At 38.5% G+C, this 18,047-nt stretch overlaps 1 protein-coding gene across 1 annotated transcript; it reads right to left on the bottom strand.

Annotated features, from left to right (window-relative positions):
• Positions 1-784: 784 nt before the first annotated feature.
• On the bottom strand, positions 785-16,996 carry LOC110116542 (cysteine proteinase 1-like). The gene is made up of 4 exons (XM_020850151.2): positions 16,491-16,996; positions 16,287-16,406; positions 3,156-3,402; positions 785-1,294 (listed from the first exon to the last, which is right to left on the bottom strand). The coding sequence occupies exons 1-4, from the start codon at positions 16,947-16,949 to the stop codon at positions 1,014-1,016; spliced, it is 1,107 nt and encodes a 368-aa protein (XP_020705810.1). The 5' UTR covers positions 16,950-16,996; the 3' UTR covers positions 785-1,013.
• Between the last annotated feature and the right edge of the window lie 1,051 nt (positions 16,997-18,047).

Raw genomic sequence — 18,047 nt, forward strand, 5'->3', positions numbered from 1 at the left:
TTTGGCGTTGTTTCAGTTACTTCCTTTATCACCAGAGGACCTTGACGCTTCCTTTCAGGAAAAAGAGCTGATTGTCTGAAATTTGAATCCTTCTCTACCAACATTAGCTTTGAATTGTCCATCACCACAGAAGATCTTGACGAACGAAGATCTTCTGCCTTTGAGATCTCCGTTTGCGTAAGAAGACGGCCATTACCTGTTGTTGTTCCACTCCGATCATTGGCTGTTGAGTTCCGACCACCTTCAGTGGTGTCGGAAGGTGGAGGCCGACGGTCATCCACCGTCATCAATGGAGAACGGAATTTGCGGGAGACAGAAATTTGAAAAAAATGAACGTTTTTCCCTCTCCAAAAACTATAGCTTGTATGTCAAACCATTATAATATACCTCTTTTCGTTTGCACTTTATTTCATGAAAATGATTAACTATGCTCTGATATCCTCTTGTGATATGATTAAATGTGAAAATAAATTTGATCTTTTTTATTGTTGATCACATCCTCAACTCCTTCAATAAAATACATAATATCACCGATATTAACTTTTTTTTTAAATAAGACATTTTATACGTATATATTTTGATATAATTCAATCAACAAAATATTAAATAATTAATATTAAAAATTAGAATTTAAATATATAAATGCAGAAAAATAAGAATAATGTGGCATGTATGTAAAACCCCCTTAAACTCGAGAATAAACCAAAGATTTTACCCATAGTTCGATATCATGCCATTCTGCAATCAACACAACCAGAGATAAGAAGCCCTGGCAAAAATAGCATAAATCAAGTGAAATACCCAGGAATGAAATTAATTTCAAGCATCTATAAATATTAAGTAGCTACAATATAAACTTACTGCAGCGGCAGCTAATCTGCCATTTGCAGATCCATCAACTTACAGACGTATATTACAGACAACCAAAGCTATATAAGTGTATTTAGACAGCAGGATATAGGCATTACTTTGTTATACACACAAGAAGACTGTTGTTTCTGTATTAAGAGAATCTAAGATCTATGAAACGTGTCAATGGCAGTGACAGTTGAGACCATGGATTCTACACCGCAAATGTTGTGACCTTTGCAGATTTTATAGTAGCCGTGATCGCCCCAGTTCTCACCCCAAGAGTTCTTAATGATCCAGTATGGCTTCTCCTTGAAGCGAATTGGAGCATAACCTGCAGATCCATAGCCCACAAGAAGAACACCATGATCTTGACTCTTACTGCATATGTAGGGGCATGAAACGCCGTGGATATATGTTTGCATAAAGACAGCATTGATAGCCACTGAATGGGGTCACAATAGCAGATCAGTAACAATCAAAAAAAAAAAAAAAAGATTATTACCAAGTACCTAAGCTACTGTAAATAAAATAAACTCAAACCTTATCATTTAAAACCATGGCATTTAATGAATCATGTCGATTGATTTATTTAAGCTATTAATAATAAATTCAATTCAAATGGTATCATTTAATTTATCTCCTTGATAAATGACAACAAATAATCCATAATGTCTTATTTCTAAGATGCAGTGAAGAGTGCCGCATATTGGGATAGCTTCTTACTACTTTTTCTCATACTTTCATGCTAGTGAACTCATTCAAAGGATGCATAATCCATCTAATGTTCGAAATTAATTGCTAATAAAATCCCTTTCTAAACCCAATAGGCCAACACCATAAAACATACTGACTCGAGCAAATATTACTAAACTGTATTCACAACCCTAACTTTAGAAAATAAATTCTGTAGTTTTATACACAGGCACATCTTATAAAAATTATTAAATGTAGCATTAAGATAACTAGTAAACATATTTCTAAAAGATAAAAATTTTTGCAAGGGAACCATCTTTTCCAAGTATTGAGTAGGGGTGACATGCAGTTAAGTTTGAGGCTGAGCAAGTCAAACTTAACTAATAAACCAAACAATTTGAGTCGAGTTTCAACCAAACTCTGAGTCAAGTTTACTATTTTTAATAAAAGGTGTATTTTAATTACCAATCGAGATATATATATATATAAAAGTTAAAACACATGTTATGCGTATGTAGTGTTATTTAATTATGAATATATGTTTATTTAGGTGCATATATAATAAGTTAAAACACATGCATATGTATTTATCAACTATATATTGAGTCAATTTCAAGTTTAATAGAATTAATTGAGCAGGCTATCTTTCACTTGGAGGAAATTGATATGATTTCAAGTTTATTAAAGTTTGAACAACTTTTAAAATTATGTTGCACCGATACGGATACGACGAAACGGATACGACACGATACGGATACGGAACACGGCAATTCTTAAAAATACAGGATACGGATACGACGCGGATACGGCATTATAATATATAAATCATACATAAAAAATAACAAATTAATCAAAGCATAATATTTGAAATGACAAAAAAAAAAAGAAATCAACATCATTTGTAGCATTGTATCTTATAATATCAAAATAAAAGTAAGCATTAAATATTTAAATGTCTAGTACAACAACAAAAACAAAAACAAAAACATAAATTGTTCAGCAGATGAAGTTTTTAATTAAAAGTACGAAGGATCGACACAATTAATCCACATGAATTTGAAACATGAAATTTTTTAATAAAAGTATAGATATGTTGCTCCTATGCCGGGGGTCCAAGGAGGCGCTGCCCCCTGGTGACCGAGCAGAACCGAGTGGTACCGAGCTGTACCAAGAAGTACCGAGCAGTACCGAGCGGTACTGAGTACTGAGCAGTATCGAGTACTAGTATCGCTCGGTATCGAGCAGTACCGAGCGGTAACGAGTACCAAGAAGTACTGAGTTCTAGTATCGCTCGGTACCAAGCGGTACCGAGCAATACCGAGTACTGAGCAGTACCAAGTACCGAGCGATACGCGTGTCGGATACGCGTGTCCGATCAAATTTAAATAATATTTTAATTGGACACGGCAAAGCCGTATCCGACACGTATTCGTGCCGTATCGGAGGCGTATCCGTATTCGACACGTGTCCGATACAGCATGCCTCATAAATAAGCGTATTCGTGCAACATAGCTTTAAAATTTAAGGTATAATAAGTGGCCTTAGAAATGAGCCACTTGAACTGCAAAGCCTTTATCACACCCTTGCTTGGCACGAGTATTCATACATACCTGCAAGAGGGCCATGGCTAACAAGATTTGCAGCAATTTGATCTTCATCAACAGAGACGACACTGTAGTTAGAAACAGATGCTGCAATTTTGGCTTTGTCAAATTTGCAGCCCGCACGATCAGTCCCAGAATATGGGTAGTCTTTCTCCGTCTCAAGTCCACCTGACTTTAGCAAATATTCAAATGCAGTTGTCATCAACCCACCATTGCATCCTGAATCACATGAATCAGATTCTGACTCATCGCACTGTAAAAGAAGATAAAAAAGAAAAAAGTCAACAAAGACGAATTATGTGGGGCAAGAGAACAACCATTATGTTTCCAAAAAAATCAGTTATTTAGTTTTTAAAATCTTAAGGTACACGCACAAAAAAATAATGGGTATCCAAACCAACATAAAAAAAAAAATGCATCGCTAATTTTAAGTCAACATAACAATATATTTTATGAGTAAAATCCCGTACGCAGATAAATCGAAAAACAATAAAATAAGCAACAAGAGATATCTTGTAAAATGAAATGTACAAAATTCCAAGCTAGAAAACAAAACCAAGCTTACTGATGAAAAGAAATTAAGAAACACCAAGATCAGCACAAAGAAGAACAGAAAATGAAAATAAAGGAGAAATTTGAAAAATAAATAAATATAAAATCATTAACTTTTAGAACGCACAACCATCAACACTCAACAAAGATCCTTAAAAGTGTTTTCTTGCCAACATTTTAAAATTCTGGAAAGAAAATTTAACATCATTACGAATTTAATATTCTATATGTACAAACAAAAATTCGGGAATGATATATCCATGAACACAAATAAAATATTTTTATCAGCTCAATTAAAGATCAGCCATAGCTCTAGGAAGAAATATAAAAGATGCAATCAAAAGCATATCTAAGCTCATGAAATCAAACCTACTGAAATAACTTCTTAGCTAATCATTAGCTTAAATTTGGATATCTAACTTTCAGACCTCGAAATTTCAGTGCCCAAAAATAGACAGGAGCTCAAGTATATATTTTACACACAAATAAAGACAATAAAGGTTACAAAAATATATTTATATATACTCTAATATGCCTTTCATGTATCGAGTAGCAAGTTAGGGTTTACTTGAAATATTAAAGAATTTCCTATAAAATTAGTATCATAGCGGATTTTGGGACCAATTGTGGGCTGATTTCTGAAAAATCAACGGTCATTTTCGGCCAGAAGGAAGAACTTTTGGCTGTTTTGATCTAAATCTAGGTTTTCTGAACCTACAAAAAATTTCGGATGGCGGCCAAGAAGGTAGATACATTGGAGGAACGCCTTGAAGGAGAGATGAGCCAAATCAAAGCAGCGATGGAAGATAGAATTTCATCCGTAGAAGACAGTTTCTGATCTTCATGCAATGATGAAGAAGCTATTGGAACATCAAATTCAAACGGCGGCATCGGAGGCAAAACGGATCAGTGGGGAAAATGACAAATTCTAAGTTTCGTAGGAGGGAATATGAGGTGGAAATCATGGAGGAAAGAGGTGGAAGGTAGGGAGGGAGACAGGGGTACGAAGGGCATGAATCAAGATGTGCTGGAAGAAAAGAATGGGAATATGGAAGAAAGGGTGCTGAATTTGAAGAAAAGATGGGAGAAAGCAAAGAGGGATTTGTGTATGAACAAAGGACGGAAGATCGGCATACTTGGGGAGGTCCAAGCACTTGGGAAAGGAAGAACTATGGAGGCATAAGGGGAAACAGGAGAGATCGGAAGGTGAGAAAGCTGAATATGCCCCTTTTTAAAGGGGAGGACGCACATAGGTGAATCTATAAAGTGGAGAGGTACTTTGTAGTCAATGGATTGACAGAAGAGGAGAAGTTGACAGCATGAGGCTTATGTTAGGAGGGGAAGGCATTGTCATGGAACCAATGGAGGGACCAGAGGAGACCCCTACGGAGCTGGAGAGAATTCAATGATTGTTTATTAGAACGTTTCCAAGTTGACAGGAGAGACGACTTTTATGAGCAGTTCTTTGTACTGGTGCAAGACGGATCGGTGGTAGACTACCGTGAGCGGTTTGAGCATCTGACCAATCAAGTGGAGTGATTCTTAGAGATGGCATTGGAGGGGAACTTCATGAAAAGGCTCAAATCAGAAATCATAAATGCGGTGAAGGTCATGAGGCGTCATGACTTAGGAGAGGCCATGGAGTTGGCATAACTAGTGGAAAAATCAAAGGAATCAAAAGAAGGGAGAGCCAAGAGCAGCAATTCAAGCTCTTTGATTTATGAAAAGGGGGGGTCGGATCATTTCGTGCTCGATTTTTTTGGCTGTGTTTTGGGAGCTTCTATGCTTCATCTCATTAATGTTGAGCTGCTATTTTTCAGCTCATTATTATGGGTAGTTCTCCTTTTTTAGCTCATTATGTGGGCTGGTTTGGTTCATTCCCCCCTTTCTCTATGACCCTTTGATTTCCTCACCTGGCTCCCCATACCGTGGCTGGTTCCTTTCCCGTTTGTCTGCCTGTTCTAGTTCCATGTGGTTCCCGTTCCTATCTCCCGTGGTTGCCTTTCCGGTTCCCTGTGTGGCTCTTCAGCAACTGCTCCTGGACAATCCCTTGGCTTTCTATTTCCCCTATTTTAATTGCTTGGTTGGAAATAATTTGGGTTGTTTGGCTGCCCCTTTTCTCTTATATATATAATGTTTTGTAAGCATAAAAGAGGATTTTGGTGTTGAATTTTTGGAAGAAACCTGAGGATTTTTTTTGATAGCTTGCGAGCTATGTATCCCTTTCTCCTTCTTCTAGGATAGCTTGCGAGCTATGCCTCTTCTTCATCTCGGCTTCTTATCTCCTTTTCTCTCCGCACCCCCATATGTATCTATCTTCTCAGTGAATGAAAACAGTTTTAGGAGTCCTTTATGTTATAAATTGTAAGTGTCGTATTTCTATTATAAAAGTTAAGCATGTTTCTGTCTTATCTTGTGTAATTTCTTATTTTTCTATGAAGTCTTTTAGTATGCTAGCAAAATTAGGGTCTTCTTAATTTTTGCTTGCATCAATTTGGTATCAGAGCCTAGGTTAGTATATTCCTAGGTTTTTTCGTGTTTTTTTAAGTGTTTATAAAAATGGAAAAAGACAAAAATATTGAACAGGTTGTGGGAGAAAAATCAGTCAGAAGATCTTGACGTCCCAAGTCCAATGGACAGATGAATTCCTTGGGTAGGAAGATCAACCGATCCACTACAAAATGAATTATATAAATTACAGATGAAGATGCATGTGTGTACGGAGGAATATATGAAGAAAAAGAAACTTCTGCAATAACAATTTAAGCAAGAACGAGTGATGATTCTAAAGAAATATGCGACAAAGATTAGAGAATTAGACGCGTCTTCTTCGTCTCATCGGGATAAATCTAAAACAACCTCATTAGGAATTGAGCTTTTTCAACCGAGGAAGAATCTGATGTAGGCAAAGGGGGGATTGGATCATTTCGTGCTCGATTTTTTTTGGCTATGTTTTTGGGAGTTTCTATGCTTCAGCTCATTAATTTTGAGATGTTGTTTATCAGCTCATTATTATGGTTAGTTCTCCTCCTTTTTTAGCTCATTATGTGGGCTAGATTTGGTTCATCCCCTCCCCCCCTTTCTCTGTGACACTTCGATTTCCCCACCTGGCTCCCCTTCCCATGGTTAGTTCCTTTCCCCCTTGGCTGCCTCTTCCGGTTCCCTATAGTGTCCGTTCCTGTCTCCTGTGGTTTCCTTTCTGGTTCCTTATGTGGCTCTTCGGCTGCTGCTCCTAGACAGCCCCTTGGCCTTTTATTTCCCATAATTTAATTGGTTTGGTTGGAGATAATTTGGGCTGTTTGGCTACCCATTTTCTTCTATATATTTCTTCTATATATATATATATTATATATATATATATATATGATGTTTTGTAAGCATAAAAGAGGATTTTGGTGTTGAATTTTTGGAAGAAACCTAAGGGTTTTCGTTGATAACTTGCGAGCTATGTATCCCTTTCTCCTTCTTCTAGGATAGCTTGCGAGCTATGCCTCTTCTTCGTCTCAGGCTTCTTGTCTCCTTCTCTCAGCAAGTGTCCACCCCCATATGTATCTTTCTTCTCAGTGAATGAAAAGCAGTTTTAGGAGTCTTTTATGTTATAAATTGTAAACGTAGTATTTATATTATAAAAGTTAAGCGTGTTTGTGTCTTATCTATTGTAATTTCTTATTTTTCTAGGAAGTCTTTTAGTATGCTTGCAAAATTAGGGTCTTCTTAATTTTTGCTTGCATCACTCTTACAGGATAATAGCCACTCTTTTAGCACACAAGGGTCTTGCATTAGGAGGATTTCGTGAGACCACCAGGGAGAAGCCAGTAGGAGGAGGAAGAGGGAGAAATTTCAAGAGGTAATGGAGAAGGAGATGCAGGAGAAGAGGGTGAACGGCTTATGTTTCAGGTGTGATGAGAAGTATACTCCAGGAAATAATAGATGTAGAGACCGAACTTTTCAGGTTCTCACCGTCTGTAATGACAAGAAAAAAGAGGGAGGTGAGGGTGAGGTAGAGGGAGAGATGGAGAAGCTGCATATGGATCTGGCAATGATTTCCCTGAACTCTGTGGTAGGATTCACTATGAATCATACCATAAAGGTGAAGAGGGAGATGGATGATAGAAAGGTGGTGGTATTGATTGACAGTGGGCTACCCACAAGGCCACAATTTCATTTCCATTCAGGTCGTTAACCAATTGGGAGTGAAATTAGTTGATACAAGATATTATAGAATGATGATGGGTACAAGGAAGGTGTAGAAAGGCCAGGGAATCTGTAGATGAGTGGTCTTGACCATCCAGGGGATTTAGATGAGGGGGGATTTTCTTACACTGGAGTTAAGATATACTGATGTCATCCTGGGAATAAAGTGGTTGCAGAGCTTTAGGGACACCAAGGTCAATTGGGAAGCACTCATGATGGAGTTGATGGTGGATGAGAGAAAAGTGGTGATAAGGGGAGATGCAAGGCTATCCAAAACCATGTTATCTCTCAAAACTATGGTGAGGAGTTTACAAGAGGCGGGGGAGGGCTTCTGGTGGAGTTGCACAGGCTGGAGGGAGTTAGAATAGAGGAGAGAGGAGACATACCCCTCTAAGTACAGCCATTGTTCCAGCAATTCCATGAGGTTTTTCAACCACCTCAAGGATTGCTACCACCAAGGGAACAGGAGCACGCTATCAACTTGAGGGAAGGTGTATCACCCATTAGCATCAAACCATACTGCTATCCTCAATTTCATAAGGATAAAATTAAGAAGTTGATTAGAGAGATGCTGGGGACAGGAATTATCAAGCCCAACGTTAATCCTTTTTCTAGCCAAGTATTATTAGTTAAGAAAAAAGATGGCAACCAAAGGTTCTGTATGGACTACAGGGCAATAAACAAGGAGACTGTCCTAGAAAAGTTTCCTATTTCGGTGATAGATGAGCTGTTGGATGAGATGAGTTGGGCGGTAATCTTCACCAAAATAGATCTGAAGTCAAGATATCATCATATCCGAATGAATAATGAAGATGTGCCCAAGACTACTTTCAAAACTCATGAGGGGCATTATGAGTTCCTAGTGATGCATTTTGGCCTCACTAATGCTCTTGCCATGTTTCAGACACTCACGAACAAGGTCTTCAGATCCTATCTCAGGCGATTTGTCTTTGTTTGCTTTAACGATATCTTAATTTACAACATGACAGAGGAGGAGCACTTGGAGCACTTAAGGAGGGTTATAGAAGTGTTGCAGGAGCACTAAATGAGGGCCAACTTGAAGAAATGTTGTTTTGCCCAGGCCAATGTGGAGTATTTGGGCCATATTGTATCTAAAGAGGGGGTGGCAGCATATCAATCAAAAACTGAAGCTATATTGAGATGGCTAATGCCTAAGAATCTAAAAGAGCTGAGTGCATTCTTAAAACTAACAAGATACTATAGGAGGTTCGTGAAGGGGTACAGCAATATAGCATGGTTACTAACAGAGCAGATGAAGAAAGATGATTTTCTATAGGGGGAAGCAGTCACAGCAGCCTTTAAGAACTTGAAGAACGCTACTACTATACCAGTCTTAGCACTATCAGACTTCACTCAAACCTTCACGATGGAGACAGATGCTTCAGGATATAGATTGGGGGCAGTGTTCATGCATAATCATCAACCTATTGCCTATTTCAGCCAAGTGTTGACAGCTAGAGACAGGTTGAAATCGGTTTATGAATGGGAGTTGATGGCCATTGTATTAGCCATCTAGAAGTGGCAACCCTACTTATTAGGTAGGCATTTCTTTGTCCGAACGGACCAGTAGAGCCTGAAGTACTTGTTGGAATAGCGGATGGTGACAGAGGAGTATCAAAGGTGGCTATCCAAATTGTTAGGGTATGATTTTGAAATCCAATATAGGCCAGGAGTGGAGAACAAGGCAGTAGATGCCTTGTCCAGATGTATGGGGGAGTTGCAGGCGATAGCACTGTCGATCTCTAAGGGCCAGGTTTTGGAAGAATTGAAGAGGCATCTACTGAGGGCCTAGCAAATTATGAAGAAACAGACTGATGGACATTAGAAGGACATCCAATTTGAGATAGGGGAAATGGTGTTCTTAAAGCTACGACCTTACAGGCAGAAAACCATCGCCAACAAGAGAAAAGAGAAGCTTGCACTAAGATTGGAAAAGTAGCATATAGGCTGAAATTGCTATCCATAGCAACCATACATCCTGTTTTCCATGTCTCACAACTAAGGAGGGCGATTGGGGAGCATGTAGCCAGTTCTGAACTACCAGTGACATTAACAAATAAGTTGGAGGTGATATTGGAATTCTTTGAGTTCCAAGGGGTGAGCCAAAAAGAGGGAGGGCTAAAGGAAGTGTTGATCATGTGGGAGGATCTTCCCGATTATGAGGAAAAATGGGAACCTTGCAAGAGGGTGAAGCATCAGTTTCCCTCCTTTCACCTTGAGGACAAGGTGGTTCTTTGGGAGGGCGGTATTGTTAGAAGCCTTAGCATGGGCGGTATTGTTAATGGGAACCGGTTCAGCCTGAACTAGCCTAGCCGGCCCAAGGGACAATTAGAGAAAGAGGAGGAAGGCTAGGCATGGGAGGGAAATCTGAATTAAGAATTGAATTGGGGTTTTTTTTTTTTTTTTTTTTTTTTGAGGAAACCTATAGAGGGGTCTACGCGTTAATTAAGTAAAAGATTACACGGTCCTTGAGAGTGAATTGGGGAATTATTATATTAAATAGTATGAATTGTTTAGGGTTAGGGTTATGCTTTGTTTTGGTGGCTGATTTCCAAAGTTCTTGTCTTGATGTCTTGGGCCCTAGATTCGTCTTAGGGAATGGGAGAGAACGATCCTCCTCTCGAATTGAGGATTGATTGTATCTTGTTTATTTGCTTACGTTATTTGATCCAACACTTTCTACATCAAATAATTTTGTAGATATATTACCTATAAATTAAAAAAAATTGCTGTTATTCCACACGAATGATAGTACTAAACACATCCTATGCAATATCAAGATTAAAGATCCCACAAAAAAATAATCTAGAAAATAGCAGACCTACTCCATTTGAACAAACTGATATTTATTTGCATTTTAAAAAGAAAGAAAGGCTAGGGGAAAACATAAAATGTGTACTGAACTGAAAATTGCATGGTCAATATCATCTTTTCAGAATATTGCAAAAAGTAGCTGTTTTACTACAGTTTCACCAGAGAAAAAAAAGGTTCTACAAAAATATTCATGAACACCCAATAAAATGCTTTTATCCAATCATTTAATGAAAACAATTATTAGTCCATGAGGTTGCATAAAATATGTAATCAAAAATAGATCACGCTCATGCAACCCACAAAAAAGCACTTAGGTAACCTTGGATTCATATTGAATGTCTAATTTTCAGCCTTTTTTAATTTGGCTATTCCTTCTAAATTCGGCCTATTAATTACAAAGAAGAAATATTCCAGTCATAGCAACTGAGCTATTTTTAGTTTTAAATTCTTGTCAATATTATAATTAGAAAACGAAAACAAAATTATTATGTCCATGTAAATTAAAACACCTCAACAGAAGTCATAAATTTTTTAAACCAGAAGTTATGCTACAAATAATCTTTTTTTAATCCATTTCCATTCATTTCTCCTTCTAGAAATTGGAAAACAAGAATACAAAACAACACCAGGAAAGCTTTAAATATTTAACAATATTAATAACATCCTATTTAGCAAATATAGATGTAAAGCAACACTCATACATAGTAAAGCAGGAATAAAAACCAATACTACTAATGCAGGGATCAACTGGACGTTCTAAAATTCAATAAGCAGATGACTTCTAGACCGAAACAGCTTGAACACATATCTTATAAATCCATCCCAAAAGAAGGGATGAAGCTTTCAAAATATTCGAAAAAGATGACACCAAATGAATAAACTACACCATTTGCATGGAAGAAAAGGCAAAAGCAAGAAAACAGAAAATGAGTATTGAACTAAAATCACCAATTGCTCATATCAAGAGAAAGTATAGAGTTTGCAAAGTTTAAGGGATGGCTAAGCAGTTTATTTATTTTCTTTTTATGGCATTACAAGAATAAATACAGCTAGCACATTTACAATTAGCTTTTTTAGTATTTTAATTTCATACTGTAATCTAGCAGGGAGATATTGGAGTTTGATTAGAAGGCTTTGGCTAAACTCTGGGTTGGTTTCCAGTTTTTTTTAGAAAGATATATTATTTTAACATTTAATATGAGCAAGACTAATGAAAGTCCATCACCTACTTAGACAAGAAGACAACGATATTCATTCCAAAAGAAGAAAACAAGACAAGGACCTGAACAACCAGTCCACCACCAGCCCAAATTCAATAAAAATAATTACCCAAAGAAAGTAACAAATTTCCATAAATTTCCTTGCTAAAAAGTGACAAACACTATTAGTGCCAGATGGTGAAAAGTTCAATACTCATCAAACAAGTTTATAATTTAACTACCAGGGAATGAGAACATCACAGAGGGCCGGAAAAAGAGAATACATAGTCCTGTTTAGCATTGTACTTCCTAATAAGAAGATTCATGAAGCATAGATAAGAGGACTAAATAAATCGACCAATAGGACCACACTCTTATGTCATCATGCACAACAAGAATCATGTCATCATGCACAACAAAAATCATTCGCAACAAAAATTCTGTTGAATTCTGTTTTTGTTTCGTGGATAATGTCGAGTCGTACTTTACGCTACATGTCTGCTGAGAGCCGATGGGGAGAATGACATGATGTTCAAGCATAAGAAAAGGAAAATGGAGGTGAGCTTGAGAGGAAGATAGATTTGGACAAAATCTTTATTATCCAAAACAGAAATACAAAAATGGTGAAAGTAAGAGCTCTGTATTATGGAGCTTGAACTACATAAGAGAAGTAGTATAATGCTTTGAGAATATCTCTTCAGAGAATATAGATGCTTAGCTGTCTTTTCCCTCTCTCTCTCTCTCACTATATTTTTGACATACAATCTTCTCTAGAGGAGCTTTCGCAAAAAGAGAAGAAGAAGATTCAGAATATCCTTCCTCCCTTTCCTCCTCCTTTTATAGGGTTCGAAAAGATGCAGGAGTTATGTATTGGCGATCCACACTAAAGTAAATGCTGCTAACTGGACAACATATTAAAAAAAGTCTAAGAAAGAACTTGTTTGTTGGTTGGGCCGCAGGCAAAAATCACATTGGGGAATTGCCATATGGCACGAAGGCAGCACCAATATGCTTTCAGCCGAGAAGCCTACTACATCTACTACCTAATAGAGGCCATGGCCTCTACTGAAAAGTCAGGACTTTCTCAGCAAATTGCCGGAGCAGGGGACACCAAAAGGTGTATTTTCCACTAAACAATGAGGCACCGATTGGGGACTTTACACAAAGCCAAACTCAACTTAAAGCATCATCCTATGGATCAGCAAACTCCGATCAAACCACAAGGTTGCGAAGCAAAGAAAGGCCAGAATGCCCTGCTTTTGGGCTTGATCCAGCACAAACACCCCCCCCCCAAACCCCCCCCCCCCCCAAAACACCGATTCATATCCTATTTCTGCCCACGCAATCGATCTACCAAACCCCCCCCCCCCCCAAAACACCGATTCATATCCTATTTCTGCCCACGCAATCGATCTAACGAAGACTTTCATTTCACAGGGTCACAATGAGAACCTTATTGGCAAACTTCTTCTCATGATTGAGAAGAAAGAAAGTGACTGTGACACGCCTCCTTCCTCTAATTGGTACAATTATCACTAATTCCTTCTATTCGGCCTATAGGTGATAGAGACTCTTCCTAGTTCTAATATAAGGTAGGAAGGTAATGAAGCTAAGTTGATTCGTTCACATCTGTCCTGACTAATCAGAAAGTAAGCACTATTCCACTAATAGCTTCGACCCTTCCTTTAGATATCACGTGCCCATATTCCTAAGACCGATTTACATCATCCAAATTGTCCAGCAAAAGAGGACTGTCGGATCGGGATCAACTTATGTGGCGAGATGTCTTGGATTAGACTTCCTGTCTGATCCACTACGAGATTTTGGCTTTCTAAGACAATTTCCTACTAATGGCGGGGCGAGCTTAACAACTGGCGATTAGTAGAAGAGCAATTAGTCTTACTCCAAAAACAAATTTTCAGCTTAGATCTATCTTTTCCCACCATCTTCCTTTTATAAAAAGATACTAGTTCTAACCATCAACGTACTCCTTTCAATAATATCTGCCGAAAAGTCTATTGGTGAATGAACCCAGGCTTCTCTTGGTCCAAATGTCAATCTCGTCAATTGTGGGGATAAGTCTTGGATCTTAGTAGGTGGGCAGGTTTAGAAGGATTATAAATGCATATGGAATGAGCTGCATTTCTCATTAGTTCATTTCTAATGATCATTGTCTTCCTTCTTGCCTTTGTACCATTTTGTCATGGACCTACTACCTAGCGTGTAGAGGCAAAAAATCTTTCCCGAAGTTGGAACAAGCTTTTCCAATGAAATGAACCATGTGTCGGTAGATAGGATTGTGATAAAGCATTGTCTTGTAGGTATCTGCTGCGTATGTAATTGGTCCATAGGTTGTCGATGCCATAGCAGTTTTCACCTGAAGCTGAAGAAAACTTTATAAATGAGGATTTGTTGCAGTTGTTGCCCCCTACCATATTCGATGAAAATAAAAGTCTATTGATTAGCACCCCCGATTAATCTTCAAAAGATCTATCAAACTCTGGAATGAATCATTTGATCACTGAATATTCAGATTTGATTCTTTCTTCAACTTCAATTGGCAAGAGGGCGCTTATGCCCTGACGGTGGGACCTTATGGGGACAGCTCAATATGGACAGCACACCCCCAACTTGAAGCGCACCTCTTTATCGACTTTCTCCTGATCAAAAGCGAAGGAAGGAGTTACAATGCCCTTCTCTAAGAATTGAGTTATGTCTCCTTGCGAGCTAGTCTAAATTGTAGTGTTAAATGATATTTCTTCCACCTTCCCTTCTCGTCATCCAGGCACCGCATCAATTTTTAGTCCTCGTGAAGGAACAACAAAGTTATGAAAAAAATCAGCATCTGTAAAAAGAAATCAGATGTGTGTATCAATTGGTACTACTACTCAGTTATCAAATTCAATTTATCAACATCTAGTATTCGTAGTTATCTGTCTTCTAGATCTGTTTCAGGAACCATGTATGGATCAAATTCAATTGCTCTCCATCTTCATTAAGAAAATCTGAGTCTTCGTATGACATCGTCTAATAAGAGAAAGGCATATTGTTTGAGTTGTGAACCTGAATCCAACTCTTGATAGCCTACCTACGATGTCTTCCGCATGGATAGAATAGACTTTTTGATTAACTTGATTAGCTTGGTTGGCTCGGAAGGCCCAAGATCCGGAGAAGAAAAATCGGTTCGGGGGTCAACCAATCCACTATAGCCAGTCTCATTTTAAGCAATAGTTCCCATGGTCTTTAGGGCTTTAGGTTCTCAAGTTGGGAAATCCTGTTCGAAACGTAGTTGTCCCATCAATCTGTAATAGAGGCTTGTCGATGCCAAGCATGTCAGCGACTAGAGAAGGCAACTTGGATAACGTCGGATAATGATTAGTAATCACCCTGTCGAGGTGGAAGAGGGAGGGTGTTATCGAACTGTCGTTGATGGGATATGGCGAAGCGATCTGGATCACCCCATTATAGTAGTATGGTGAGTGGAGTCCAGTATGGCCTTCAAGCATATGTGAAGAAAATCTTCTAGGGGGTAATGTATGTCGGTGGCTCATTGACATATCGATCATGAAGTATTGGTTCTGGCTTAGATGGATAAAGATGTATCTAGCCAAGAGAAGAACTTTTGAGGTCACCTTTCCTCTAGAGGAGACAACTTGCAAGAGGATGTAATCGGTCCAAGTCCGTCGTTCTCAAGTGTTAAGCTCTCTCCAACTCCTAAGCGAGTCCCTCGAATGAGCTGCTCTAAGAGTGGAATGTGTTCTTCTATCGCTAGACCTGAATGCAACCTACGGACAGATATTTGCACAGATATATATGGGTGTACAAATTCCACATCAATATATTATCACTAACTGAACAAAATAAAAAATCTGCCACTAGTCACTGTGTTCAATAAGAAAACCAATAGAAATATGAACAGATCTGCCTATGAAAATGAAATATAACCCTATGGTACGAAGAACCAAAAAAAAAAAAGAATCAATCAATTCATTCCGAGAGAAATCAAATTAGCTATTTAATAATAATCTTCGTGTCTTCAACAAAAACAAGCAATTAAGAAAATTGAGTAACTATTCAGGCTATTTGATAAAAAACAGAAAAGAGAAGACCATTTTATCATATTTATATAATAACGTAATTTTGTAGAATTAAAAGACAACTGCTTTTTACTGAAAAATGACACTAAAAAAAAAATTCATAGACAAAATTGAGCTTCTTATGTTTATAATCAAATCCCTTTATCTTCTGATCATGTCGTATCAGGAGCTCTTGACCCAATTTCTTCCACTGAAATACATGCAGCAGGGAAATAGAAGACTAGTAAAAAAGGTGGAAAGGATCAGTTTGAAAGACGAACCATATGGTCGCAATCAACCATCTGCTGCTCGCTAAGGGTAACTAAATTCCCCGTTGCCAGAAAATTCGCCCCTTCCACAGCAGCTGCCGCACTAAACGACCAGCAAGAACCACAAGACCCCTAAAGAAAATCATTATTATAATTACACTAAATGTCAAAACACATAGATCATCCCTAAAGAAAATCTTATTCAAAAATAAAAACCTGATCCTTTACACCAGTAACAGCGCCTTGATCCCTCCAGTCAAAATCAGTAGGGAGATTATTCGTTGGCAAAATCGGAGCCTCGTGTATGCTTCCAAGTAAGCGGCGGCTTGGCCTGACCCCAAGATACTTCCGGCGGAACTCCGCCGGCGTGAGATCCGAGAACTTGGTTATTCCGTGAACAGCCGAAGGGTCGAGCTTCTGGTGCCTCATCGCACGCCTAAGATTCGCCTTAAAGACCTTGAATCGATGCGCGTGCTCTTCGGAGTTGGAGTAGCTCTTCCCGAAGGTTCGGAGAAACCTGGAGAAGTAAGCCTCCGCATTGAGGATGAGATCGTTCCCAACATCGTCGGAGGCAGCGGTGCCGTTCACTACCTGCCGGATCAGGGCATCCTCCTCGCAGACGGCTAAGGTTGTGGCAAAGACGAAGAGGAAGAGGAGGGGGAGTAGGCGAGCCATGGAATTCGAGATGGTAGATTAGGTAATGGGTATCTCTCTGTCTCTCTCGATAGAATTTATCATCGAGGTTGCGTGCCTGGTTAGTTGGCCATGGCAGCATTAGCCTCTAAGACGTGACAGGTGGCCATTCGTGACTGAAAAATATCTTCATTTTTTTTTTTAATATTCGGCCCACGCCTTTTATTGCTAATAGAAGATGTTTTTTTTTTGGAAAAATTTGGGGCGGAGCCAATTTTATAAATAAAAAATATTACAAGTAAAGTAAAACTGCAACTATAATCCTAAATCACAAAAAGAGGATTTAGGATTCTAAAGGAAAATTACAAGAGGAAAATAGAGCATAGTGGCTGATAAGCCAAGAACGACTCAGGCAGTTCTGGAATTCACTGGAGGGGTCAAAATCTCGATCGGGTATGTCCAGAAAAGGGCCCCTGGTTGCCAAAAATAAGACCATCCAAGGGGCAGCTGATAATCAGCATTCATCATTGTCCTTCGCAAAAACAATCAGGCAACCCGCAAACGTCCAAAAATACAGGTGCCACAAAAAATCGCAGACTTAAGGCAAGAAATGGTCATTCTGCATGCAGTTTCAGAACAGCAACTCCCCAAATAAGATTCAGTTCTGTTTCCAGCCATTGGATTTAAGAAAAATAGCTTTTCTAACTTTTACAGTGATTGTGGCTTGGCAATCGATAATACCTCCAAAAATCCTGTCATTCCTAGCCCTCCATAGGAAATAAATAGTGGCAGAAGCGGTAAGGAGGTAAAAAATCTTGGTACAGTTATCAAAACCTTGCTCAAAGATACTATCATAAACCTGGTGCAAGTTTGGCCTCATCATTAGTCAATTGAGCCAAGGAAGTAACGTATTGACAACCTTGAAAGTGAAACTGCATTCATAAAATAGGTGGGATAGAGTTTCCAAGTCAGAATGACAAAAACAGCAACTGTTTTTAGTGATAATCCCACGATCAGCCAAAACATCAGAAGTTTTCAAACCGCCTTTGAAAGCAAGCCATGCATAAACAGAGTAGCGAAGAGCACCATTTTTATGCCACACAAATTTGTACCAATTAACAGTATTCAAATTGCTATAAA

The sequence above is a fragment of the Dendrobium catenatum genome, unplaced genomic scaffold, assembly GCF_001605985.2.
Source record: "Dendrobium catenatum unplaced genomic scaffold, ASM160598v2 fragScaff_scaffold_1497, whole genome shotgun sequence".
Classification (NCBI taxonomy): domain Eukaryota; kingdom Viridiplantae; phylum Streptophyta; class Magnoliopsida; order Asparagales; family Orchidaceae; genus Dendrobium; species Dendrobium catenatum.

What these genes read in the sequence shown, in the direction of transcription:
- LOC110116542 (XM_020850151.2), bottom strand. Translation starts at nt 16,949, where the DNA reads ATGGCTCGCCTACTCCCCCTCCTCTTCCTCTTCGTCTTTGCCACAACC. An exon ending in TTACTGGTGTAAAGGATCAG is followed by an intron (nt 16,407 to 16,490) that starts GTTTTTATTTTT and finishes GATTTTCTTTAG; the next exon opens with GGGTCTTGTGGTTCTTGCTG. An exon ending in TGGTTGATTGCGACCATATG is followed by an intron (nt 3,403 to 16,286) that starts GTTCGTCTTTCA and finishes CTTCTTTTACAG; the next exon opens with TGCGATGAGTCAGAATCTGA.